General features: G+C 40.8%; 1 protein-coding gene across 2 annotated transcripts; it reads left to right on the top strand.

The window, feature by feature from the left end:
- Nucleotides 1-4,165: 4,165 nt before the first annotated feature.
- Nucleotides 4,166-25,558, top strand: cep78 (centrosomal protein 78). 2 transcript variants are annotated; one of them, XM_021605441.3, is made up of 16 exons: nt 4,166-4,549; nt 12,111-12,376; nt 12,474-12,643; nt 12,728-12,800; nt 12,892-12,995; nt 18,397-18,571; nt 18,720-18,833; nt 19,018-19,082; nt 19,223-19,328; nt 20,027-20,141; nt 20,314-20,356; nt 20,489-20,623; nt 20,836-20,913; nt 23,941-24,110; nt 24,357-24,474; nt 24,675-25,558. In XM_021605441.3, the coding sequence occupies exons 2-16, from the start codon at nt 12,118-12,120 to the stop codon at nt 25,212-25,214; spliced, it is 2,265 nt and encodes a 754-aa protein (XP_021461116.2). In that variant the 5' UTR covers nt 4,166-4,549; nt 12,111-12,117; the 3' UTR covers nt 25,215-25,558. The 2 variants fall into 2 exon arrangements, with proteins under 2 accessions (XP_021461116.2, XP_021461117.2); XM_021605442.3 differs by having other exon boundaries at nt 24,357-24,493.
- The last annotated feature ends 1,320 nt before the right edge of the window (nt 25,559-26,878 follow it).

Below are 26,878 nucleotides of genomic sequence, written 5' to 3'. Positions count from 1 at the left end.
CTGTGATTTATTTAAAATTCAAGGAACATTTATCCAGCATGGCTACCGCAGCATTCTGCAGATATGCCATTCCATCTGGTTTGCGCTTAGTGGGACTATCATTTGTTTTTCAATGGGACAATGACCCAAAAATACACCTTCAGGCTGTGTAAAGGCTATTTGACCAAGAAGGAGAGTGATGGATGCTGCATCAGATGACCTGGCCACAATCACCCGACCACAACCCAATTGAGATGGTTTGGGGTGAGTTGGACTGCAGAGTGAAGGAAAAGCAGCCAGCAAGTGCTCAGCATATGTAGGAGCACTTGTTGGGAAAGCATTCCAGGTGAAGCTGGTTGAGAGAATGCAAAGAGTGTGCAAATGTGTCATCAAGGCAAAGGATGGCTACTTTGAAGAATCTAAAATATTTGTTGAAGACGTTTTTGGTTACTACATGATTCCATATGAGTTATTTCATAGTTTTGATGTCTTCACTATTTTTCTACAGTGTAGAAAATTGTAAAAATAAAGAAAAACCCTTGAATGAGTAGGTGTGGCCAAACTTTTGACTGGTACTGCATGTACTCAGACCCTTTGCTATGAGACTCGAAATTGAGCTCAGGTGCATCCTGTTTCCATTGATCATCCTTGAGATGTTTCTACAACTTGATTGGAGTCTACCTGTTGTAAATTCAATTGATTGGACATGATTTGGAAAGCACACACCTGTCTATATTAGGTCCCACAGTTGACAGTGCATGTCAGAGCAAAAACTAAGCCATGAGGTTGAAGGAATTGTCTGTAGAGCGCCGAGGCAGGATTGTGTCGTGGCACAGATCTGGGGAACGGTAGAAAAACATTTCTGCCTCATTGAAGGTCCCAAGTATACTGTGGCCTTCATAATTTTTAAATAGAAGAAGATTGGAATCACCAAGACTCTTCCTTGAGCTGGCCGCCCGGCCAGACTGAGCAATCGGGGAAGAAGGGCCTTGGCCAGAAGAGGACTGGCCACCCCTCATAGCCTGGTTCCTCTCTAGGTTTCTTCCTTGGTTCTTGCCTTTCTAGGGAGTTTTTCCTAGCCACCGTGCTTCTACACCTGTATTGCTTGCAGTTTGGGGTTTTAGGCTGGGTTTCTGAACAGCACTTTGTGACATCAGCTGATGTAAGAAGGGCTTTATAAATACATTTGATTGATTGATCAGGGAGGTGCCCAAGTTCCTGATGGTCCCTGACAGCACTCCAGGGTTCCTCTGTGAAGATGGTTGTCCTTCTGGAAGGTTCTCTCATCTCTACGACACTCTACCAATCAGGCTTTAATGGTAGAGTGGCCAGATGGAAGCCACTCCTCAGTAAAAGGCACATGACTGCCCACTTGGAGTCCGCCAAAAGGCACCTAAAGGACTCTCAGACCATGAGAAACCAGATTCTCTGGTCTGATGAAACCAAGATTGAACTCTTTGGCCTGCATGCCAAGTGTCACGTCTGGAGGAAACCTGGCACCATCCCTATGGTGAATCATAGTGGTGACAGTATCATGCTGTGGGGATGTTTTTCAGCAGCAGGGACTGGGAGACTAGTCAGGCTCGAGGCAAAGATGAACGGAGCAAAGTACAGAGAGATCCTTGATGAAAACCTGCTCCAGAACGCCCAGGGCCTCAGACTGGGACCAAGGTTCACCTTCCAACAGAACAATGACCCTAAGCACACAGCCAAGACAACACAGGAGTGGCTTCGGGACAAGTGTCTGAATGTCCTTGAGTGGCCCAGCCCGGACTTGAACCCGATCAAACATTTCTGGAGGGACCTGAAAATAGTTGTGCATTGACGCTCCCCATCGAACCTGACAGATCTTGAGAGGATCTGCAGAGAAGAATGGGACTAACTCCTAATACAGGGCTGCCAAAGGTGTTTCAAAAAGTACTGAGTAAAGGGTCTGACTAATTATGCATATGTGATATTAAAAAAGAAATACAATTGCTAAAATGTCAACCTGTCTTTGCCTTGTCATTATGGGATATTGTGTGTAGGTTGATGAGGGGGGAAAACTAATCAATTTTAGAATATGCTGTAACGTAACAAAATGTGGAACAAGTCAAGGGGTCTGAACTTTTTCCAAATGCACTGTATAGTGTAGATTTGCATGATGGTAGCTACTGCTTCCTGTCTGGGGTAATTGACAGGATACTGCACTTCCCTAATTTCCTAGAGTACTTCTAATATGCAAATTGTAATTAAATGAGCAGCGACGGCAGCTTATAACCGTTTGAATTCAATCTTAAAAGAGCTTCACTGGTCCATGCTTTTGGCCTAGCCCCCATTCCCAAAATATAATTAATACAGGTTGGAATGCGCCCTGTGCTGTACCAGCACTGAAAAACAAATTATTTCTGCATGCGGGTAATAATGTTTAATTGACATGGTCATGATATTAATAGCTACATTAGGTGAAAGTTAATGGAACTAGTTATTGATGACCTCATTGATGTTTCCTTTGGTTTGGTCATGTTTGTTACTGGGTTGGAATTTTCCATGACAAGTCTGCTCCAAAATATAGTAGGCATACAGAACAAATCATTTTACATGTAGAATTATAACCCTAGATTTCAAATTTTACCAGGAAGAAAATGGTTACCAAGAAAATACAAAGACTTTGAGTTATCATCCTTTTAAGAATGTGCAGAGATTTTGTTAATAGTTCTTTACTTTCTTACCACATTTCCTCCGTCTTGAACATAGGTCAGATTAATACCATCGACCCTTGTGTTTTAGATTGTGTTATATTATGAACAGGAAAAGGCCTGCTCCTTCCGAGGTTGGGAGTTCTGTGACATTTGACAAAGTGCCATACACTTGTTTGTTTGTTTAATTGAAATACATACCAACTGAATTATATTTTACACTTATTCAAGGGTAATCTAGTTCTTAAATTGCTAAATATCTGTGTCCAGTGGCCTCCAGCAAGGAACTAAAACCTATTATTGAGCCATGCAACTTGGCTCATGTTTTTCTGCCCCTGAACAAGGCAGTTAACCCACTGTTCCTAGGCCGTCATTGAAAATAAGAATTTGTTCTTAACTGACTTGCCTAGTTAAATAAAAGTTCAAAAAAGGTAAAAACAAATTCAAGCCCTGTGGCTCTTGTCTTAAGTAGACTAATGGTTATGAATTTAAACAATATATTTACAAGGAGAGGAACATCACATTTCAAAGGTACCAGGTTTTCAGTTCCTGAAAGACAAAATTACATTTCAGAGAATCATGCCCCATAACATTCAATAGATGATTATTCTTTCACATCTAGTCTTGGAAAAGTACCTAAAATGTTTTTTTTCCAGTATCATCACGAGCTGACTATAGAGACCCAAAACCTCAAAATACGTCCATAAAGATTCTTTCAAACCCTCCAGTACAATTGACAAGGTCACCCAATTAATTTCAGTCATTAATTACACAACAGGCATTTAAAAAAAAACGTTTTCCTCAAATTCATGACTTCCTTGATCTCATTAGTAATTTAAATAAAAATATGGATTTTTTAAATAATTTATAAAAAAATATAACATTTATAATTCATAAGATTTACTTCATGCAAGTCATTCAAAATGAATAGGTCATCTTAAATTCATATGAAGTACAGAGTATATACGCTCCTTTGGAAACTAGAGGTGCTCCTGAACAGAATGGACCCCCTTTTACTGCGACACAATGTACAGTATGTCCAATATGAAAAATGTACTGAACATCGTGCAATCGAGTGGGCTAATTAACAATGGGATTTAAAAGTGTTTTCTAACATCTATCAGTACAATATTATTATTCATATTGTTATTACTATTATTATTAATAGTAGCATAAATAATGTTTTGTTATTTGTATTACTGTCCTTACCACAAATATCAACACAACAGGCAACAATTAAAAATATTTGACTGAGTTACAGTTCATAGAAAAATCTGTCAATTTAAATAAATTATGCCCTAATATATGGATTTCACATGACAATGAAAATGCAATTACCTGGCAACAGTTCTGTTGGGCATTCCTGCAGTCAGAATGTCAATTGCGCACACTCAAAACTTGAGACGTCTGTGGCATTGTGTTGTGTGACAAAGTTGAGAGAAATAAGCTTTTTGTGCATATGGAAGATTTCTGGGATCTTTTATTTCAGCTCATGGGACCAACACTTTACATGTTCTGTTTATGTTTTTCAGTATAATAATCATTACTTTTAATGCTGTTAACAATAATGTCAATGTTATAATATAATTTGTGCTATAAAAGCGATTAAATGTATTCATTTTTTCCTATTGTTAAACAACATTCTAAGTCTGCTAACATTTCAACATAAAATGTTACGAATTTCGACCATTTTTTATTATTTTTTACCATCTTCTTTGCGGGACTTTTATTTCGAAAGAAAATCGCCGAGGTCACGGGCTTATTCTTGCTATGTCTTGCTTATGTACCATAGCCGTTATTCTTGCTGGCGGAACAGAGGTGGGTTTGCACAGTTTTGACTGTTGGCGCGGTTAGGAAACCAAGGAAACAATAACTCCTAGAGCAACTGACAGGTGAGCGGTTGCATGTTGTGTATCTTGGTAGCTAACTTTATAATCATAAGACATTACAACAATTGAAAGTGAATGTATGTTTATTAATGATAGCTTGTGGTTTAACTGGGGCCATAGCTGGCTAACTGTTCACTATGTACTCTGCAGCTAACTAACGTTAGCTAGCATTAGCAAGCTGTAATGGCTAGCGACTAGTAGGAACGTTGGATGGCATCTCATCCATCTGAAGCTTATTCCCAAATGCTATCAGTGTTTTAACGTTAACGTAGTCAGCTACCACCAACTTTTGTACTCTACAATGTGTTGTTAGCCAAGGTTGATGTATTTACATTTTTTTTACTAACTAGCTAAATAGTTATTATTAGCCAGTTACCCCACTTGCAAGTTAATTAGCTATAGCTACATCAGCAACATTAAAACATTCACAATACAAGGCCCCAGGTAATTGTAGAAAGGTGCCAATAACCTGTATTCATGATATATGAAACATAATTGTCTACACATTAACAATTATTCATATTTGTTCATATTTAAGTGACATTTGCATTAAATTTGGGGTTTAAAACATTTTCAAAGGTAAATTAAATGCCCCCAATGCGAATCACTGTTTATGGAATACCTATTGGTTTATAGAGCAAAAACTATTCTGGGTGCTGATGTAAAAGTGTGGTGGGGAGTACTCAGTAGGGTCTGTAGAATCTATATATGGTGTAATTTCATGGGGTTCTGAATAATACAGATTGTTGCTGGACTTTTACTGTGGTCAAACAGCTTAAAATAGGGTGCCTGAACACTATACTGTACAAATATAGCACTGTGAAGGAAAAACAATAGATTGTGTGTACATGAAATGACACCCTATATAGATGCTGGAAGAGATGGAGACGGCACACTGTAGAAAAAAAGGAATAAATCCAAAACTGAGGCTTGAATGCAAAATAAAGATGTTTACTAAAACATCATGGTTCCCAAAAAAATCACAGTGCAAGAGTGCATGAATGAAAACAAAACACAAACGTTTCGCCATCATGCCATCATCCGTGTAAATCATTGGCACACACACGGCTTCTATTTCAAGAATAATTGCATATGTCACTTGATCAAGCAAGAAAACACATCTGAAAATCTATGAATTAGTACCTAGTACAATAGAATGCATGATCTAGATTAAATACAAAAGCAGACAGTGAAATATCACATAGTTTAACCATATATAGATGCCCTATGAAATGACACCATATACAGATTCCACAGACCCTACTGATTACTCCCCACCCCACTTTTATATTGGCACAAATGATATGTTTTTCTCTCTCTAAGTCAGTATGCAATGCCTATACAGTGATTTGCATTGTGGCCATTGCAATGGGTGTAGTAAAAGGCCAGCAACGCTGTATTAATCAGAGCCCCATGAAAGGACACCATATATAGATTGTACAAACCCTACTAAGTACTCCCCATATACTTTAACACCGGCACAAATAATTGTATTTTTTTCTGTACAGTGCAATATTTGTACTGTATAGTATCCAGGCACTCCATTTTAAGCTGTTTGGCCACAGTAAAAGTCTAGCAACACTTTCTAACTCATCTGATTTGTTTTCTACGGACTCTAGTGAGTAGACTGGACCCTGGTTTTATGGATACACAATCGATTGTTTTTCCTTTACAGTGCAATTTGTTTGTGCAACACAACAAAAATACAGTGACTTTTCTTAAACATTACATTTCAAAATTGTATCCTTGAACAATAGCACTGGTAAATAAACAATAATATACAATCAAAATAATAATTTATTTGTTAAACATTTTAATTGTATATTTTTTTACCAGTAGGCTAATGTTCTTGACATTAATTTACTTAAGCACTAACCATTTCTTAATGTGCTCCACCTTATAATATTCTTTATCTTTATAAAGTTGTTAAATAAAGTAGCAATTCTCTTTTAGTTTTTAGTGCTACTAAAATGTCCTTACAAGCCAGAATGTTGAATCAAATTAAATATAAACTTACTCTTCCGGTTTTCTGTGTGGGTTGTCCTTCAACTAGAGGTCGACCGATTAATCGGAATGGCCGATTTAATTAGGGCCGATTTTCAAGTTTTCATAACATAAAAAAAAAAAATGTGGACACCGATTTGTCCGATTTACACCTTTATTTAACTTGGCAAGTCAGCTAACCTCTCTGGGATCGTTTGGGACGCTAGCGTCCCACCTCGCCAACAGCCAGTGAAAGTGCAGGGTGCCAAATTCAAAAACAACAGAAATCTCATAATTAAAATTCCTCAACCACACAAGTATTTTACACCATTTTAAAGATACACTTCTCGTTAATCCAACCACAGTGTCCGATTTCAAAAGGCCTTTCGTCGAAAGCAGAGCATATCATTATGTTAGGTCAGCAACTAGTCACAGAAAGCATTCAGCCATTTTCCAACCAAAGAGAGGTGTCACAAAAAGCAGAAATATAGATCAAATTAATCACTAACCTTTGACGATCTTCATCAGATGACACTCCCAGGACTCAATGTTACACAATACATGTATGTTTAGTTCGATCAAGTTCATATTTATATCCAAAAACCTCAGTTTACATTGGCGCCATGTTCAGAAATGCCTCCAAAACATCCCGAGAAATTGCAGAGAGCCACATGAAATACATGAATCATAAACTTTGATGAAAGATACAGGTTTTACATAGAATTAAAGATAAACTTGTTCTAAAGGACTGTCATTGCTCCAACGTGTACCTAACCATAAACATCAATGCCTTTCTTAAAATCAATACACAAGTATATATTTTTAAACCTGCATATTTAGTTAATATTGCCTGCTAACATGAATTTATTTTAACTGGGTCAATTGTTTCACTTCTCTTGCAACAGAGTCAGGGTATATGCAGCAGTTTGGGCTACCTGGCTCGTTGCGAACTAATTTGCCAGAATTTTACGTAATTATGACATAACATTGAAGGTTGTACAATGTAACAGCAATATTTAGACTTAGGGATGCCACCCATTAGATAAAATACGGAATGGTTCCGTATTTCACTGAAATAATAAACGTTTTGTTTTCATAATGATAGTTTCCGGATTCGACCATATTAATGACCTAATTCCTGCGTGTTATTATGTTATAACTAAGTTTCCTTATTTATTTGAGGCTAAATTGATTTTTATTGATGTATTATATTGAGTTAAAATAAGTGTTCATTCAGTATTGTTGTAATTGTCATTATTACAACAACAAAAAAGAAATCGGACGATTAATTGGTATCGGGGTTTTTGGTTCTCCAATAATCGGCATCGGCGTTCAAAAATCATAATCGGTCAACCTCTACCTTCAACTGCTCAAAATTTTATACAAAATATCCACAGGAAAGTATTGTTTACCCAAAGTTTTTTAGAGAGCTGGTATATGGTTCCGTTAATTTTATTTTGGATAATTTGGGTCTTTCTCATCAATAGCTATTGAACCAAGCATTCCATGACAATGAAAATGGTATATTCTCAATCAAGGGGAGGATGGAGAACTATCCACACTTTTTTTTTTGAAGATTGAAATCCGAAAAAAACATTTAAATATATAAATTCACACAGTGTCAATTGTTATCCACCCTCCTAATTATCATGGCTAGCATAATATTGGACTAAAGAAGCTTAACATTACTCCTTAGACGAAGGACCTTACATGTTCTGTTTTAAAGGGCGAATTGGCTCTGGAAGCCAAAACAGCCAACTACTCCACCTAAAAGTGAATTGATTATCAATTGCAGTACGGTTCTAGAAACAGAAATCCCTCTGCTTTCATATCACATCAAAATAATTTCACAAATGCAAAATACATATTTCCTTTACACGGTTTTAAGACAATTGCAGCCAACAGTATTTTTCAGTGACAACTTGTTTGTTGCGTCTATCCTCCGTTCATACACAGGTGTGCTGAGACGCAGAATGCTAATTAGTACAGGTAGTCAGTCCACTCTGTCTTCCGTCTGGTTTCCATAAAGCGCTGCAATATGGCCATGTGGGAACATTAACTCTAAAGGTGTGTATCAATTTAACATTTTAGTTAAACAAATAATAATATCTAGCTGATATTAAAGATAAGGTCCTTATGCTTCCAAATCCCCCCCCCCCCCCCCCCCCCCCTACAGAAAACTCCTTCGTCCGATGACTCTTACAGTATGTGTAATATAATGGAACTGAGAGTCATGATAAGGGTTGCAGAGGGTCGGAAATTTCCTAGTAAATTTCCAGAATTTTTGCAGACATTTTCCAAGGGAAGTTAAGCCCTGGAATTCTGTTTAAATTCATCAAAAGAGTTAGCTTATAACAGTGAACCTTTTTTTGTGGGATTAAAATAAGGCAATTCTAGGTCTGGTGGCATATTTTAGTTAAACTATCCTCAATTCAATGGAATTGCAACCCTCTGCATGCACAGTGCGTTCTACCATCACATGTGCAGTGCACTCTTCCATCACATTACTACACTGTCTGAGACAGGGACTACATGCTTACTGGTAAGTCTTGATTACAATGCTGGGTGGGGTGACTATATTTTATGTGACATACATCATTTTTTTGTTAACTTGTAATTAGTAGCCTACAGCAAAGTGTGTTTAAATAATTTCTAACTTAACAATTTCTGCTAGTTAGTTCTTGCTACCATGTGTGTTTTAACTTGCTTGAGCCTGCTAACTGAGTAGTGTTAATTCACCTGTTTCCATACATGTTTCATCTTAAAACATGTATCTTACAAAGGAATGGTTTAATCTAACTGTTTAACTATTTATCTGTACATGGGAATTGTATATGGTCTTTTTTTCTAATCTTTACATGAAAATGACATGGGTACTATCTGATGTATGGAGACATTTCACTGCAGCTAATGTAGAAGGAAAAGCTGTGTACATTTGCAAATAATGTGCCAAATCATATGGGAAGAATGCAACAAAGATACAGAATCATCTGGCCAAGTGCATAAAGTTCCGTCAGCGCTCACAACAAGCAACGTCTGACAAAAGTCCCTCTAGTTCTATTCGAGGTGAGAATGATAAATCAGACACCTTATTGATAGCAAGAGCTCATTGTTCTCCTGGAATCCGAAGTTTGTTTGACTCAATGGAGGAACGTAGTCAGAGAAATGCTGATGAATGTCTTGCTCGAGCTGTGTATGCAACTGGTTCACCTCTGATACTCACAGGCAATGTGTATTGGAAGAGATTTCAGAATGTTCTTCACCCAGCATACACCCCTCCAACCAGACATGCTTTATCTACTCATTTGCTGGATGCAGAGTTCAAGTGAAAGTCAAGCGAATCATAGCGAAAGCAGACTGTATTGCAATCATCTCTGATGGGTGGTCGAATGTTCGTGGGCAAGGAATAATTAACTACATCATCTCCACCCCTCAATCAGTATTCTACAAGAGCACAGGCGCAAGGGACAATAGACACACTGGTCTCTACATTGCAGATGAGCTGAAGGCAGTCATCAATGACCTTGGACCACAGAAGGTATTTGCACTGGTGACAGACAATGCTGTGAACATGAAGGCTGCTTGGTCTAAAGTGGAGGACTCCTACCCTCACATCAAACCCATTGGCTGTGCTGCACATGCATTGAATCTGCTCCTCAAGGAGAGCCAAGGAAATGGTTACGTATGTGAAGGGTCATCAAGTTACAGTAGCAATCTACCTCACCAAGAAAAGTGAGAAGAATAAGAGCACCACATTGAAGCTGCCCAGCAACACCCATTGGGGTGGTGTTGTCATCATGTTTGACAGTCTCCTGGAGGGGAAGGAGTCTCTCCAAGAAATGGCCATATCACAGTCTGCCGATATGTACAGCCCCATCAAGAGGATCCTCCTGGATGATATATTTTGGTAGAAAGTGGTAAGCAGCCTGAAACCTATAGCAGTAGCCGTTGCACAGATTGAGGGAGACAATGCCATCCTGTCTGATGTTCAGACTCTGCTTGCAGATGTAAGAGGAGAAATACGTACTGCCCTGCCCACTTCACTGTTGCTCCAAGCAGAGGAAACTGCAGTTCTGAAATACATCAAAAGGTGTGAATACTTCTGCCTGAAGCCCATACATGTTGGACCCCAAGTATGCTGGCAAGTGCATCCTGATCAACAAGGCCTATGGTGTCATCACTACCATGTCATGCCACCTTGGCCTGGATGAGGGAAAGGTTCTTTGCAGTCTGGCGAACTACACTTCCAAGCAAGGGCTTTGGGATGGAGATGCAATATGGCAGTCGTGCCAACATATCTCATCAGCCACCTGGTGGAAGGGACTTTGTGGATCTGAGGCTCTTTCCCGTTGCCTCAATCATCCTCCAAATCCCACCAACATCAGCTGCCCCAGAATGCAACTGGTCCTTGTTTGGGAACACGCACACCATAGCACGCAACAGGCTGACCAATACAAGGGTTCAAAAATTGGTGTCCATCCGGGCAAATTTGAGGCTTTTTGAGACTGACAAAGAGCCATCCTCAACAAGGTTGGAAAGTGACAGTGAAGATGAGGCCTCAGAGTCTGATGTTCAAGAGGTGGACATTGAGGAGGTCCAAGGAGAAGACATGGAAGCCTGAGAGGAAGACAACCAAAGCTTTAGTTTCTAGACTCATTTTACAGATGTATGTTGAAAATGTTTTTGGGAGATGTGATGGATCATTCAATATTCCTTTTTGTTGTTGAGTGAAATCATCCCATGTGAAGAGTCAACTCATTTAATTAAAGTTAAATTTGTAACTAAATTATGTTTTTTATTTTTTTATTGGAAGGATTTAATAATTTGCAATTATGTCTACTTATAATAAGGTAAAAGGTTTATGTTTCGGTCTCCATGTGATGTGTGTGTATATATATATATATATATGGTAAATATATCCAATGCAAAAAACATCTACATTTAAATGGTATTCATTTTAATTTGCATATATTTCCGTCAATTCCCATATATATTCCTGTTAATTCCCACGGAAAGTTTCCACCTCTGAATAGTCCCCAAAATGTGCAACCCTAGTCATGATCAAGGGCTATGTCATGGTATGGTTGATTCAATAGCTATTGAGGAGCAAACCAAATATCCAATATAAAACTAACTTTTCCCCTGTGCTGAACTGAACCATATACCTACCAGCTCTCTAAAAAGTTGAGTAAACAATACTTTCCTGTGGATATTTTGTCTCAAATTTCAAGCAGCTGATGGACAAACCGCACAGACAACCGGTAGATTAAGTTTAAATATAATTTTACTCAACATTCGGGCTTATAAGGAACATCTTAAAATATTTTTCAGCCATTAGTATAAGGCTATATATACCCATTTATTGTGTATTAAAGCCTGATTAATCAGACTAGGCATTAGCAAAAGTATTAGCTATGTTTGCCTAAAACTAAGGATTTATATAGCTACTTTCCATTAAATAAAATGTATTAATATTATTTATATGATATTAAATAAACATTCAAGCCACAATTTGACGCAGACAAGTTCCTAAACCTCCATATTGCGTCCTTTAAGTTAACTCTGTTTTTTCTGCCACTAGATTGGAAATGTTGGACACAGTCCAAATTCGGCGCAGAGGTGCCCAAGACTTCGAGGCATATTATGATTATGCATGCGCTATGCAGGACTCAGTCCCATTGCCAGCAGTCAAGGCAAACCTGAGTCAAGGGATGCTTGACTTTAACGGGGATCGACTCAAACTGACAGACTGGACACCCATACTCAACTCTCTGACCATCAATAAACAGCTACAACATGTTGCAGTCAGAAGCTGCTACCAAAGTGGTCTCGGCATCGGAGAGCCAGGTAAACATCAAGTTGGCTAAACAACTTGAAGTAGGAGCCCCTTGCTTTATAACCTATCCTTATTCCTTGTACGGTCTCTTCTCATTACCTTTCTCAGAAAGGTACAGGGCTGGCAATAGGAAGAAGATTCCAGCTATCCGCTCCAAGGAGATGACGTTCAAACTGTGTAAAGCACTCAGGGAGTGTCTGACAGCTTCACCAAACCTCAAGACCCTCCAACTCCATGGTCTTCCATTTAGAGAGAGAGACCTTATCACTCTTACCAAGGTAGCAAGTTGCAGAGGAAGATTCACCTGAACCAATTTAAGGTTCTGCAAGGCACCCACTAATGCTAGTTTGTTGTTATTCCAGGGTTTAGCCAAAAGTGTCTCTTTGGAAAATCTCTCTTTGGCTCATTGTCCTATAGCAGACGAGGGGTTAGAAGGTGAGTGAGACGTAGTGGGAAAATGTGTTCTTGTGTGCAAGTTATGACCACATTATCTTTTTTGTCTGATTTGGTGTTTTCTAATGTTCAGCTATCTGCCAGAGTGTGAAGTACTCTCCATCTATAAAGACAGTGGATTTCACAGGCTGCAATCTGACCTGGAGAGGAGCGGAGCATATGGCCAACATCATCAAGGTACTGGACCTCTGTTATGAGCTTGGTCTTACCAAGCCTTCCTTTGCAAATATTTATCTATACACTAGATGACTGATCGGAGGCGCTGTGTTGAAGCCACTGTGCCTCCATCTTGGCACTCCCCACTGTTTGTAAAAAATATTTTGGCTGTAGAAATGCATTTATTAATGTCTACATTAGTTTTTCCACGTTTATTCTATTACAGACACCGTACTGCATACTTTTAAATTATATTATGAGATATAAATAAAAATATAAACGCAACATGTAAAGTGTTGGTCCCATGTTTCATGAGCTGAAATAAAAGATCCCAGAAATGTTCCATATGCACCAAAAGCTTATTTCTCTCAAATTTTGTACACATTTGTTTACATCCCTACTGTATTCCCAGTCATGTGAAATCCATAGATTAGAGGCTCATTTATTTCAATTGACTGATTTCCTTATATGACCCGTAACTCAGTAAAATCTTAGAAATGGTTGTACTTTATTGTGCCAGTGACACATTTTTAGTTGTTTTGGCTCTACTCCAGCACTTTGGAATAATAAAATGACTGAGGTTAAATGGCAGACTGTCACCTTTAATTTAAGGGTATTTACATACACATTGGGTGAGCTGTTACAGACAAGTTTCACCCGCCGTGGATGTTAATACCCTCAAATTAAAGCTAACAGCCTGCACTTGAACCTCATTGGCATTGTAGCATTTTAATTTCAAAGTGCTGGAGTACAGAGCCAAAACGACAACAAATGTCATTGTCCCAATACTTTTGTAGCTCACACGGAAAGTATTCAGACCACTTGACTTTTTCAAAATGTTGTTACGTTACAGCCTTATTCTAAAATTGATTAAATAAATACAAATTCTCAGCAATCTACACACAATACCCCATAATCACAAAAAAAAAACAGTTTTGATTGGAGTCCACCTGTGGTAAATTCAATTGATTGGACATGATTTGGAAAGGCACACACCAGTTTTATATAAGGTCCCACAGTTGACTGCATGTCAGAGCAAAAACCAAACCATGAGGTCAAAGGAATTGTTTGTAGAGCTCCGAGACAGGATTGTGTCAAGGCACAGATCTGGGGAAGGGTACCAAAGCCTTTCTGCAGCATTGAAGGTCCCCATGAACACAGTGGTCCCCCATCATTCTTAAATGGAACAAGTTTGGAACCACCAAGACTCTTCCAGGGAGGTGAACAAGAACCCAATGGTCACTCTGACAGAGCTCTAAAGTTTATCTGTGGAGATGGGAGAACCTTCCAGAAGGACAACCATCTCTGCAGCACTCTACTAATCAGGCTTTATGGTAGAGTGGCCAGACAGAAGCCACTCCTCAGTAAAAGGCACATGACAGCCTGCTTGGAGTTTGCCAAAAGGCACCTAAAAATTCTCTGGGGCGAAGGTTCACCTTCCAACAGGACAACGACCCTAAGCACACAGCCAAGACAATGCAGAAGTGGCTTCGGGACAAGTGTCTGAATGTCCTTGAGTGGCCCAGCCAGAGCCCGATCTAACATCTCTGGAGAGACCTTAAAATAGCTGTGCAGCAACGCACCCCATCCAACCTGACAGGGCTTGAGAGGATCTGCAGAGAAGAATGGTAGAAACTACCCAAATGCAGGTGTGCCAAGCTTGTAGCGTCATGCCCAAGAAGACAAAAGGCTGTAATCGCTGCCAAAGGTGCTTCAACATAGTACTGAGTAAAGGGTCTGAATACTTATGTCAATGTGATATTTCAGTTTTTTTTTAAATATATAAATTAGAAAATAATTCTAAACCTGTTTTTGCATTGTCATTATGGAGTATTGTGTGTCGATTTGATGAGGGTAAAAAAAACGATTTAATGCATTTTAGAATAAGGCTGTAACCTAACAAAAAATGTGGAAAAAGTCAAGGGATTTGAATACTTTCCAAAGGCACTGCATATAAAAATTATAGTGTGTGTGTGTGTGTGTGTGTGTGTGTGTGTGTGTGTGTGTGTGTGTGAACTCAGCAAAAAAAGAAACGTCCCTTTTTCAGGACCCTCCAAATAACTTTACAGATCTTAACACTGTTTCCCACGCTTTTTCAATGAACCATAAACAATTAATGAACATGCACCTGTGGAATGGTCATTAAGACACTAACAGCTTTCCTTTGACCATGCCTAGTATATAGGTCTTGGATGGCAGGGAGCTTGGCCCCAGTGATGTAATGGGCCGTACGCACTACCCTCTATCGCGCCTTACGGTCAGATGCCGAGCAGTTGCCATACCAGGCGGTGATGCAACCGGTCAGGATGCTCTCAATGGTGCTGCTGTAAAACCTTTTAAGGATCCGAGGACCCATTTCAGTCTCCTGTCGTGCCCTCTTCACAACTATCTTGGTGTGTTTGGACCATGATAGTTTGTTGGTGATGTGGACATCAAGGACCTTGGAACTCTCTACCCGCCTCACTACAGCCCCATCTACGTTAATGGGGGCCTGTTCGGCCCGCCTTTTCCTGAAGTCCTTGATCCGCTCCTTTTGTTTTGCTCACATTGAGGGAGAGGTTACACTGGCAGGTCTCTTACCTCCTCCCTATAGGCTCTCTCATCGTTGTCGTGATCAGACCTACCACTGTTGTGTCATCAGCAAACAGGGAGTACAGTAGGGGACTAAGCACGCACCCCTGAGGGGCCCCAGTGTTGAGGATCAGCGTGGAAGACATGTTGTTGCCTACCTTTACTAACTGGGGGCGGCCCATCAGGAAGTCCATGATCCAGTTGCAGAGGGAGGTGTTTAGTCCCAGTGTCCTTAGCTTAGTGATGAGCTTCGTGGGCACTATGGTGTTGAATGCTGAGCTGTCGTTGAACAGAATTCTCATATAGGTGTTTATTTTGTCCAGGTGGGAAAGGGCAGTGTAGAGTGCAGTAGAGATTACATCATCTGTGGATCTGTTTGGCGGTATATAAATTGGAGTGGGTCTAGGGTATCTGGGAGGATGCTGTTGATGTGAGCCATGACCAGCCTTTCAAAGTACTTCATGGCTACTGAAGCGAGTGCTACGGGGTGGTACCTTCGTTCCCTTGGGCACAGGGACTATGGTGGTCTGCTTGATACATGTAGGTATTACAGACTCCATCAGGGAGAGGTTGAAAATGTCAGTGAATACACTTTCCAGTTGGTCAGCACATGCTTTGAGTCCCAGTCCTGGTAATCCGTCTGGCCCCGCTGCTTTGTGAATGTTGACATGTTTAAAGGTCTTGCTCACATCTACTCCCGAGAGCGTTATCACACAGTCGTCCGTAACAGCTGATGCTCTCATGCATGCTTCATTTTTGCTTGCCTCGAAGCGAGCATAAAATGCATTTAGCTTGTCTGGTAGGCTTGCGTCACTGGGCAGCTCGCAGCTTTGTTTCCCTTTGTAGTCCATAATAATTTTCAAGCCCTGCCACATCCGCCGAGCGTCAGAGCTGGTGTAGTAGGATTCGATCTTAATCCTGTATTGATGCTTTGCCTGTTTGATGGTTCGTCTGAGGGCGTATCGGGATTTCTTATAAGCGTCGGGATTAGTGTCCCTTTCCTTGAAAGCTCTTGCCTTTAGCTCGATGCGAATGTTGCCTGTAATCCATGGCTTCTGGTTGGGATATGTACGTACGGTCACTGTGGGGATGACTTTGTCTATGCACTTATTGATGAAGCCAGTGACTGATGTGGTATACTCCTCAATGCCATTAGATGAATCCCGGAACATATTCCAGTCTGTGCTAGCAAAACAGTCCTGTAGCGTAGCATCCTCATCATCTGACCACTTCCGTATTGAGCGAGTTACTAGTATTTCCTGCTTTAGTTTTTGCTTGTAAGAAGGAATCAGGAGGATAGAATTATGGTCAGATTTGCCAAATGGAGGGCGAGGGAGAGCTTTGTATGAGTCTCTGTGTGTGGAGTAAAGGTGGTCTATTGTTTATTTTCCTCTTGTTTCCAATTATTGCACGTTGGCCAATAGAACGGATGGCAGTGGGGGTTTACTCACTCGCCTATGAATTCTCAGAAGGCAGCCCGACCGCCGCCCCCCTTTTCTCCATCTTTCCTTCACGCAAATGACGGGGATTTTGGCCTGTTCCCGAGAAAGCGGTATTTCCTTCACGTCGGACTTGTTAAAGAAAAAAATCTTTGTCGAGGTGAGTAATCGCTGTTCTGATGTCCAGAAGTTATTTTCGGTCATAAGAGACGGTAGCTGCAACATTATGTACAAAAAAAGTTACAAACAACGCGAAAAAGCCACCAAAATAGCACAGTTGGTTAGGAGCACGTAAAAGGGCAGCCATCTCCGGTACCGTTATTCTTTTTCGACTGCATTTGAAGAAACATTCAAAGTTCTTGAAATGTTCCGCATTGACTGATGTCTCAAAGTAATGATGGACTGTCGTTTTTCTTTGCTTATTTGAGCTGTTCTTGCTTTAATATGGACTTAGTCTATTTGCTAAAATACCATGTTCTGTATACCATCTCTACCTTGTCACAACACAACTGATGGCCTCAAACGCATTAAGAAGGAAAGAAATTCCACAAATGTACTTTTAACAAGGCACACCTGCTAATTTTAATGCATTCCAGGTGACTACCACATGAAGCTGGTTGAGAGAATGCCTAGAATGTGCAAAGCTGGCATCAAGGCAAAGGGTGACTTTGCTTACTACATGATTCCATATGTGTTATTTCATAGTTTTGATGTCTTCAATATTATTCTATAAGGTAGAAAATAGTAAAAATAAAGAAAAACCCTTGAATGAGTAGGTGTGTCCAAACTTTGGACTGGTACTGTACATACACACATTTTCCTTAAAGTATAATTTTTTTGAGAACTAATGTTACTGTCCCCACTATAACAAAAGTATTACATGTAATTTTTTTATTTTAATACTTTTAATTGAGATACTGTAGAATTCCATTAATTCCTATGGAGGACCGTTCCTACTGGGGAGCACCAATATGGCCAACCGGTGGCTTCAAAGCCGCACAATGGCTAGCAATCCAAGGTTTATATACTCTGAGTATACAAAACATTAAGAACACTTGCTTTTCCCATGACCGACCAGGTAAATCCAGGTGAAAGCTAGGATCACTTATTGATGTCACTTGTTAAATCCACTTCAGTCAGTGTAGATGACTGTGAAGAGATCTGTTAAAGTAGGTTTTTTAAGCCTTGACACACAATTGATAAATGGAATGAGTATGTGTGCCATCTGTGACTGTCATTAGAGTGAGCTCTGTTTCCCTCTAGTGGGGATGGTCAGTATGACATACTCAGAGAAGATCTGTATTGAAGTCATTACACATTCAACAATTGGGCAGAATCGTGCATCCTTGTTGTGTGGTGTTTGGGGTTGTGTGTGTGACCTCCAGTTGACTGACCTCTCCCCTGCATTGCAGCATCAGGCAATGCGGAGGCACAGTGCAGCCTGGGCCGAATCTCTGAGGTACAGGAGGCCTGAATTCGAGGGCATGGGAGGCCTCCGCCGGGTCACTCTCAACTGCAACACCCTGGTGGGAGACAGAGGGGCGGCCGCCCTCGCACAGGAACTGGCTGAGGACCTCTGGGTCAAAGGTCAGAGGACATGTTCAGTCTCATTGACCCACTTTCAAGTCAAGTTTCCTTTGGCTCGAATCCAGGGTTGTGTATATTAAGGAACACTATATCAAAACTTATTTGTTAATAGTGCTATTGACTGTAGTTTTTTGCATTGTTTTCCTAGCCTTGGATCTGCAGAAGTGTGGTTTGTCCAACGATGGGACACGGTCTCTGCTGGAGGCTCTAAAGTCCAACTCTACTCTCTGTGTCCTGGATATCAGGAGGAACCCCTTGGTGGGTAAGTTCCAACTGACACTGCTCTGATTGGATGGGATTGTTTTACTCATGGCACCTGTCAAAAGGGTATATTTTGGAAGTAGACATCTCAGAATGATCATATCTACTCGTTTTGCAGTTTTTTCCTTTGAGAGTTTGTTATAGGCCTAACACGAGTGGTTCTTACTCCTCTCCTCCTCGCACAGACAACGACCTGATGAAGTCTGTGATCGAAAGAGTTCTCATGAACGCTAATGGTCAATCCTCTCAGGTAGGGATACATTTTCTCCTGGCCTATCTGGCTATTAAAGTAAACATACATACATACTGTATTATACATGTGTGAAGATGTGTCTTGGGGTTGATAATGGTGGTTTCTCAGTAGTATGTGCTCCGTGTTTTATGTTGTAGTACTCCTGGATCAAGCCCCCAGCCCTCAAAGACTCACAGAAACCTCCGATCCTTAAGAGAAGAATACTGGGAAATACAGCTAGAGGAAAAGCAACATTTAGGATAGGTACTTTTGATCATCAACTCTCAAGGGAGTAGATATTTGTTTCCAAGGCATTCTCTCTTTGACCTTTGCCCCCCCAGTGATGCAGAGATGTGCCCACAGTCGTGTTCATTATAGGCTCCAAACGGAAAACAATGGACTGAAATATAGAGGGCCCACCTAGACTTGTCCAATAGGAAACATTTATTTTGTTTCCGGTTGCATTCCATAATGAACACAATCCAGGTCACTGTTAACTCTCCCTTAGCCATCAGCCTCTCAATACTAAGCCTCCAAACACACAGTCACCCTGTGGTACTATACACTATAACAGTGGATATGTTTTAAATCGGTAAATGTAACTAGAGCCACCGCATCCTTTCTGGAGCTAGGAAGTAGCATTACGGTTGCCTGGTATCTAAAAGTCTAATAGCGGTAGTTAACCAACAGTAAATACATGTAACTAACTCTGGCTAACTGTGGAATTAAACAATTCACTTATTTATAGTTAGTTTGCTACGGCATCCTCTCTCTTTGCTTGCTACCAGTGTACGTAATGCTTTGTTTGACGTATCCACTTTCATATCGTGTTGAGATTAAACTTCCCTATGTAGTTACCATACGAATGAACCCTGTGATGTTCTATTTATAATCACATTATTTTCAACTGCCGACCTCCTATCATTTCCTGCTGGTGTTGACCATATATGGTTCTGCCCCAGGTCCTCGCAGGTTGTCGTTGGCCGGTAGGCGGAGTCCAGTTGTTGCCCAGCAGCCACACCCCTGCTCCAGCAGGTGTATCCCATGGCGCACTGCAGAACGTGCTGGACGACAGAGGTAAGGGCAGTCGTCGAGGAGAATGACTACAGGAATCTTCCTCCTACAAGATGAAACGCCTTTATTTAACTTAATTTCAATAATAAAGACTAAAATCAACTTCCATTGTCCTCCATGAGTGGTTGAATATCCTCTTATTTTCATGTCCTTTCATGTCCTCCTATCTTGACAGAGGACTTCCTCCAGGTAATACAGTGGCAGAGCAGAGCTTTGAGGTAAGCAATCAATTTGTCTAACACACTGTTAGAGACTAATTCTGACACTTTCTGGCCACATATAATCCCTATGTGCCTGACCTGTGTTGTGGTCATATGTTCTGTTGATGTCTAATATATGGTCTTCTTCAGGGGGCTGCCACTGTCAAGGTGACAATGGAGACTGAGTCAGAGGAGGAGGGAGAGGAGGAAGCGGTTGAGACAAAAAGTCTGTCACCACTTAGTCTTCATGAGAGGATCACTGTCAGACAGTACAGACGTGTACAGGTAAAGCCCATATGGTAGCAGACAGTGCACATACTGTACTTAGTGGGGCATTTTGAAAATGGATTACTTCAAACTGAGGTGCATCCTGATTGACAAGCCCCACAAACACCAGGCATGTTTGCTCTCCCACTGACTGACGGGCAGGCAGACATACTGACACGGGTGTTTTGATTTGACAGTGATGGAGTGCAGTTCTCCTGTTTTTCCTACAGGTGGAGCTGGAGGAGTGTCGGCTCAGACTAGCAGAGGAAAGGAGGGCCAGAGTGAAGGCAGACACTCGTCTCATGGAGGTACGGACTGTCATCCCAACCTTTTGTACTAGTAAGACTAAAATGCAGAGTATACAATATTCTACCATTTTTGTGAGAAGATGGTATGACTTGCATACATGTACAGTACCAGTCAAAGGTTTGGACACTACTCATTCAAGGATTTTTCTTTATTTGTACTATTTTATACATTGTAGAATAATAGTGAAGACATCCAATCTATGAAATAACATATGGAATCATGTAGTAAATACAAAATTGTTAAACAATTCAAAATGTATTTTATATTTGAGATTCTTCAAAATAGCCACCCATTGCCTTGATGACAGCTTTGCACACTCTTGGCATTCTCTCAACCAGCTTTATGAGGTAGTCACCTGGAATGCATTTCAATTAACAGGTGTGCCTTGTTAAAAGTACATTTGTCAAATTTCTTTCCTTAATGCGTTTGAGCCAATCAGTTGTGTTGTGACAAGGTACAGTGCCTTGCGAAAGTATTCGGCCCCCTTGAACTTTGCGACCTTTTGCCACATTTCAGGCTTCAAACATAAAGATATAAAACTGTATTTTTTTGTGAAGAATCAACAACAAGTGGGACACAATCATGAAGTGGAACGACATTTATTGGATATTTCAAACTTTTTTAACAAATCAAAAACTGAAAAATTGGGCGTGCAAAATTATTCAGCCCCTTTACTTTCAGTGCAGCAAACTCTCTCCAGAAGTTCAGTGAGGATCTCTGAATGATCCAATGTTGACCTAAATGACTAACGATGATAAATACAATCCACCTGTGTGTAATCAAGTCTCCGTATAAATGCACCTGCACTGTGATAGTCTCAGAGGTCCGTTAAAAGCGCAGAGAGCATCATGAAGAGCAAGGAACACACCAGGCAGGTCCGAGATACTGTTGTGAAGAAGTTTAAAGCCGGATTTGGATACAAAAAGATTTCCCAAGCTTTAAACATCCCAAGGAGCACTGTGCAAGCGATAATATTGAAATGGAAGGAGTATCAGACCACTGCAAATCTACCAAGACCTGGCCGTCCCTCTAAACTTTCAGCTCATACAAGGAGAAGACTGATCAGAGATGCAGCCAAGAGGCCCATGATCACTCTGGATGAACTGCAGAGATCTACAGCTGAGGTGGGAGACTCTGTCCATAGGACAACAATCAGTCGTATATTGCACAAATCTGGCCTTTATGGAAGAGTGGCAAGAAGAAAGCCATTTCTTAAAGATATCCATAAAAAGTGTCGTTTAAAGTTTGCCACAAGCCACCTGGGAGACACACCAAACATGTGGAAGAAGGTGCTCTGGTCAGATGAAACCAAAATTGAACTTTTTGGCAACAATGCAAAACGTTATGTTTGGCGTAAAAGCAACACAGCTGAACACACCATCCCCACTGTCAAACATGGTGGTGGCAGCATCATGGTTTGGGCCTGCTTTTCTTCAGCAGGGACAGGGAAGATGGTTAAAATTGATGGGAAGATGGATGGAGCCAAATACAGGACCATTCTGGAAGAAAACCTGATGGAGTCTGCAAAAGACCTGAGACTGGGACGGAGATTTGTCTTCCAACAAGACAATGATCCAAAACATAAAGCAAAATCTACAATGGAATGGTTCAAAAATAAACATATCCAGGTGTTAGAATGGCCAAGTCAAAGTCCAGACCTGAATCCAACCGAGAATCTGTGGAAAGACCTGAAAACTGCTGTTCACAAATGCTCTCCATCCAACCTCACTGAGCTTGAGCTGTTTTGCAAGGAGGAATGGGAAAAAATGTCAGTCTCTCGATGTGCAAAACTGATAGAGACATACCCCAAGCGACTTACAGCTGTAATCGCAGCAAAAGGTGGCGCTACAAAGTATTAACTTAAGGGGGCTGAATAATTTTGCACGCCCAATTTTTCAGTTTTTGATTTGTTAAAAAAGTTTGAAATATCCAATAAATGTCGTTCCACTTCATGATTGTGTCCCACTTGTTGTTGATTCTTCACAAAAAAATACAGTTTTATATCTTTATGTTTGAAGCCTGAAATGTGGCAAAAGGTTGCAAAGTTCAAGGGGGCCGAATACTTTCGCAAGGCACTGTAGGGGTGGTTTACAGAAGATAGCCCTATTTGGTAAAAGACCTAGACTAGTTGAGAACAAGTTCTCATTTGCAACTACGATCTGGCCAAGATAAAGCAAAGCAGTTCGACACATACAACAACACAGAGTTAAACATGGAATAAACAAACATACAGTCAATAATACAGTAGAAAAATCTATATACAACATGTACAAATGAGGTAGGATAAGAGAGGTAAGGCAATAAATAGGCCATGGTGGCGAAGTAATTACAGTATAGCAATTAAACACTGGAATGGTAGAATGTGCAGAAGATGACTGTGCAAGTAGAAATACTGGGGTGCAAAGGAGCAAGATGAAAAAATAAATACAGTATGGGGATGAGGTAGATTGGATGGGCTATTTACAGATGAGCTATGTACAGGCGCAGGAAGAGTCTCCAGCTTTAGTGATTTATGGCAAGAGCAGCTCAAATAAGACAAGAGGACAATAAGACAAGAGCCTGAAATGTGGCAAAAGGTCGCAAAGTTCAAGGGGGCCGAATACTTTCGCAAGGCACTGTTGTCAACGTCTTGACTATATTTCCTATTAATTTTGCAACTCATTTCATGTATGTTTTCATGGATTCCTAAGCGACCCAAAACTTTTGAACAGTAGTGTATTTGGGAACTCCTTCAAGACTGTTGGAACAGCATTCCTCATGAAGCTGGTTGAGAGAATGCCAAGAGTGTGCAAAGCTGTCATCAAGGCAAAGGGTGGTTACTTTGCCTTGGTTACTACATGATTGCATATGTGTTATTTCATAGTTGTGATGTCTTCACTATTATTTTACAATGTAGAAAAATAAAGAAACCCTTGAATGAGTAGGTGTGTCCCAACTTTTGACTGGTACTGTATGTAATCTATGCCCCTTTTTTATTCTTATTGTGTGTGTGTTTTAATTGTCGATCAACTGCTCTGTCTGTTCAGTATGAGTTGGAGAACGCTCGGCTGCGCAGTATCAACTTCTCCCTGTCGGAGGCACTGCATGCTCCTGCTACTGGCCCCTCCAGTGTTCTGGAGGACGATGCGGTTCTGGACAGCATCGAGAGCTCCTTCGGCAAGTTCCACGCCTTCCTGGACCTGCTCAAGGATGCTGGGTAAGCCTTGTGACTGGCAAAATATATATTGGTGGGTTCACAAAGTTCCTCGGTAAAGAAAGAAATGGACAGTTTTTCTTTGAATGTGTGGAGTTTCACCTCAATGGGACAAATATTGAGACTTACTTCTAGGCTGGAGGGTTTAGATGTGAGGGGACGTTACTTGTTGTGTAATGATTATCCTGCTTCTCCAGTGTTTATCATGTGTATTCTAACACATACCCTATGCTCTGCTATGTCTCTCAGACTGGGCCAGTTGGCCTCCATGGCAGGGATTGACCAGTCCGACTTTGGCCCACCCCAGCTGTCCTCCAGTGTTGGACAGCCTCTTGTTGGGGCAGGGGACCAGGACACGGGAGATAAGGTTGATGCCGGCACCTTCTGTAAATAGTCTCAGTGCGGTATGGGTGGTGTATAGTATGTATGTACTAAGATTGTCGTCAGGGATGGTGTTTCTTTGGTAGATATTCAAGTGTTAAGCAGTGTAGATTCTGAGTGTCGGTGGTGAATATCTGTCAGTAGCTTGGGTCCTATTCAATCTCATTCTCTGGGTTGTCTTTCCAGGGAGGCGACGGCCCCAATGCTCCGTCAGAGGGCCAGCCCAACGGATTCACCCCCGGAGCTCCAGCCACCCTCAGAGGGTTAGGGTTAGAGGGTGACCCACAGGAAGTGCCCCCCATCCCTGCTAGTGAGGTAGCCAGTGTGGCGAAATCTGGTGGAGAGAATCAGCAGAAGGATCCCTCGCCCTCACAACCGGAGGGGCGACAGGTGTCAGGGACTGAGAACAGTATCCATAGCAACGGCTCCCATGGAAATTACTCGTATGCCAAAGGCTCCCTTAGCAATGACTCTCAGGGTAGCGGTTCCTATGGCAAAGGTTCCCGTAGTCGTAATTTCTCTCACCAAAGTAACGGCAAAGGCTCACATGGTTACAGTTTTAATTACAGCAACTGCTCCTACAGCTCCATCCACAGCAACAGCTTCCATAGTAACAGCTCTGTAAGGTCCAGTCTGAGTGACATGAGTGAGCGTTTGGAATCTGTTGGGTCATTGGGGTCAAAGGCTTCTGGAGAGAGCAGGGTAGGGTCAGGAGCTCAGAGGTGAAACTCTGAATAGAGTTTGATATGTTGGAACAGATCTGCTCTCTAGGGAGCATGGGTGGTGAGTCTGATGGGTTCTGAACCCACAACTCTGCCCCTTGTTGAGTGTTTTTTTTTAATATTTTCATGTTATATCTGTGTTTACCTTGTGCCATTGGTGCCAAATTGGAGTACTATTAAAAGGTTATTGTGCTAATGATGCCTAATCTTAAATGTGATTTTAGCCTTTTGTTAGATTAATACTTTTTGGGCTTTTTAGTTGTTTTTTAAAAACTGACTTTTTTATACTGTTGTAAATATATGTATATATTTTCTACAATAAACTTTGTTTAAAAAAGTTTATATACATTGATTGTAGGGCACTACTTTGTTTACACTGTTCAACCATATGTATTTGTTTGTTTACACTAGGAAAAGTTATGGGAAAAATCAGTCTTGGTCATTCTAGAGGGCTATTCCTGGGGTCAAAAACAATGGGCTCATTCGAGCGGATCACTTTTGTCAAGTCTGTGGCCATTGCTGGTCACTGCCTTTCAAAGTGTTGCATTATGGGGATAAAATGTTTCCGACTTGCGCCTACATGTAGACTGCATGAACTTTACATAAATCATGTGATCACGGGTAATTTAGTTTTGACTGCAAGTTTCTGAAGTTGTTCTTCACCAACATAATGCTGCAGCTATTGCATGCATTGTGGGCAGTGTTGCCAACTAATTTTCAGGGGAAGTTTCTAGAGGCAGGTCAATTTGTTGCTAAAAGACGTTGTGATGTCATTGTGTGATGACGCCATTACGTAATAACGTAAAACTGCGTCATTACGTAGAATATACAATAACGTTACTCAAATTGACTGGCCATCTCGGTGAAAAATATGATTTGACATTTGTTAGTTTAGATTTGTTTATCATATTTTTTTATTTGTAAAAGTAATATAAACACAACACATTGAATTATTGAACAATTACACATCATTGAACAATTTCATTTATTTTCTTTTTAACTAGTAAACCTACACATTCTGAACAATTTATAGTTTTATGCAGTGTATTGGTAGTTAACATGCTACCTAACTGATCAACAATTATAGGTACAAGCTAATAACAAGGTATATATGCTATCTTATTGAACAAGCAACTTAACTCAAATAATGATGTGTGCGCTAGGCATCACTCTCCAGCTCTCTCCAGGTTGTTGTGCTGCTTGGCTGGCTAGCTGCTCAATGGTTTCCTCCAGATATTGCCACTGTTCTCGTTGACACTGCAGTACACACTGCCACCATCAGCTGTGTGTCTCCGCCAGTTCCAGAAAGTCCACTCCTTGCATATGTACTGTAAATATGATGAATCATAGATTGGCAAGGAAATCCTCTTCATCTTCACTGTCCAACTGCATTGTCACAGAGCTGGAACCAGCAGAAGAGGATGGAGTGGCCTTAAAGCTGTACGCTGCTGTGGTGCCAAACTGCTGCAGAACTTCAATTGGTAGTTTATGCTGGTAACAGGTATCACCAGCCAGCTTCAGTCCACGCCGCACCAGGAGTATGGAGTTGAGAGTGTGCAGTGACACTATTTCTTAACTTTGACTTGACTACACTCATTTGGCTGAACAGCTGTTCAACCTCCGCATTTGAGTGTGGCAAGGAGAGGGCAGTGAGTGCAGCTTTGCACA

Source organism: Oncorhynchus mykiss, chromosome 6, assembly GCF_057628025.1.
Source record: "Oncorhynchus mykiss isolate SJ-2025 chromosome 6, ASM5762802v1, whole genome shotgun sequence".
NCBI lineage: Eukaryota > Metazoa > Chordata > Actinopteri > Salmoniformes > Salmonidae > Oncorhynchus > Oncorhynchus mykiss.
This window is presented reverse-complemented; position numbering and strand designations above follow the sequence as displayed.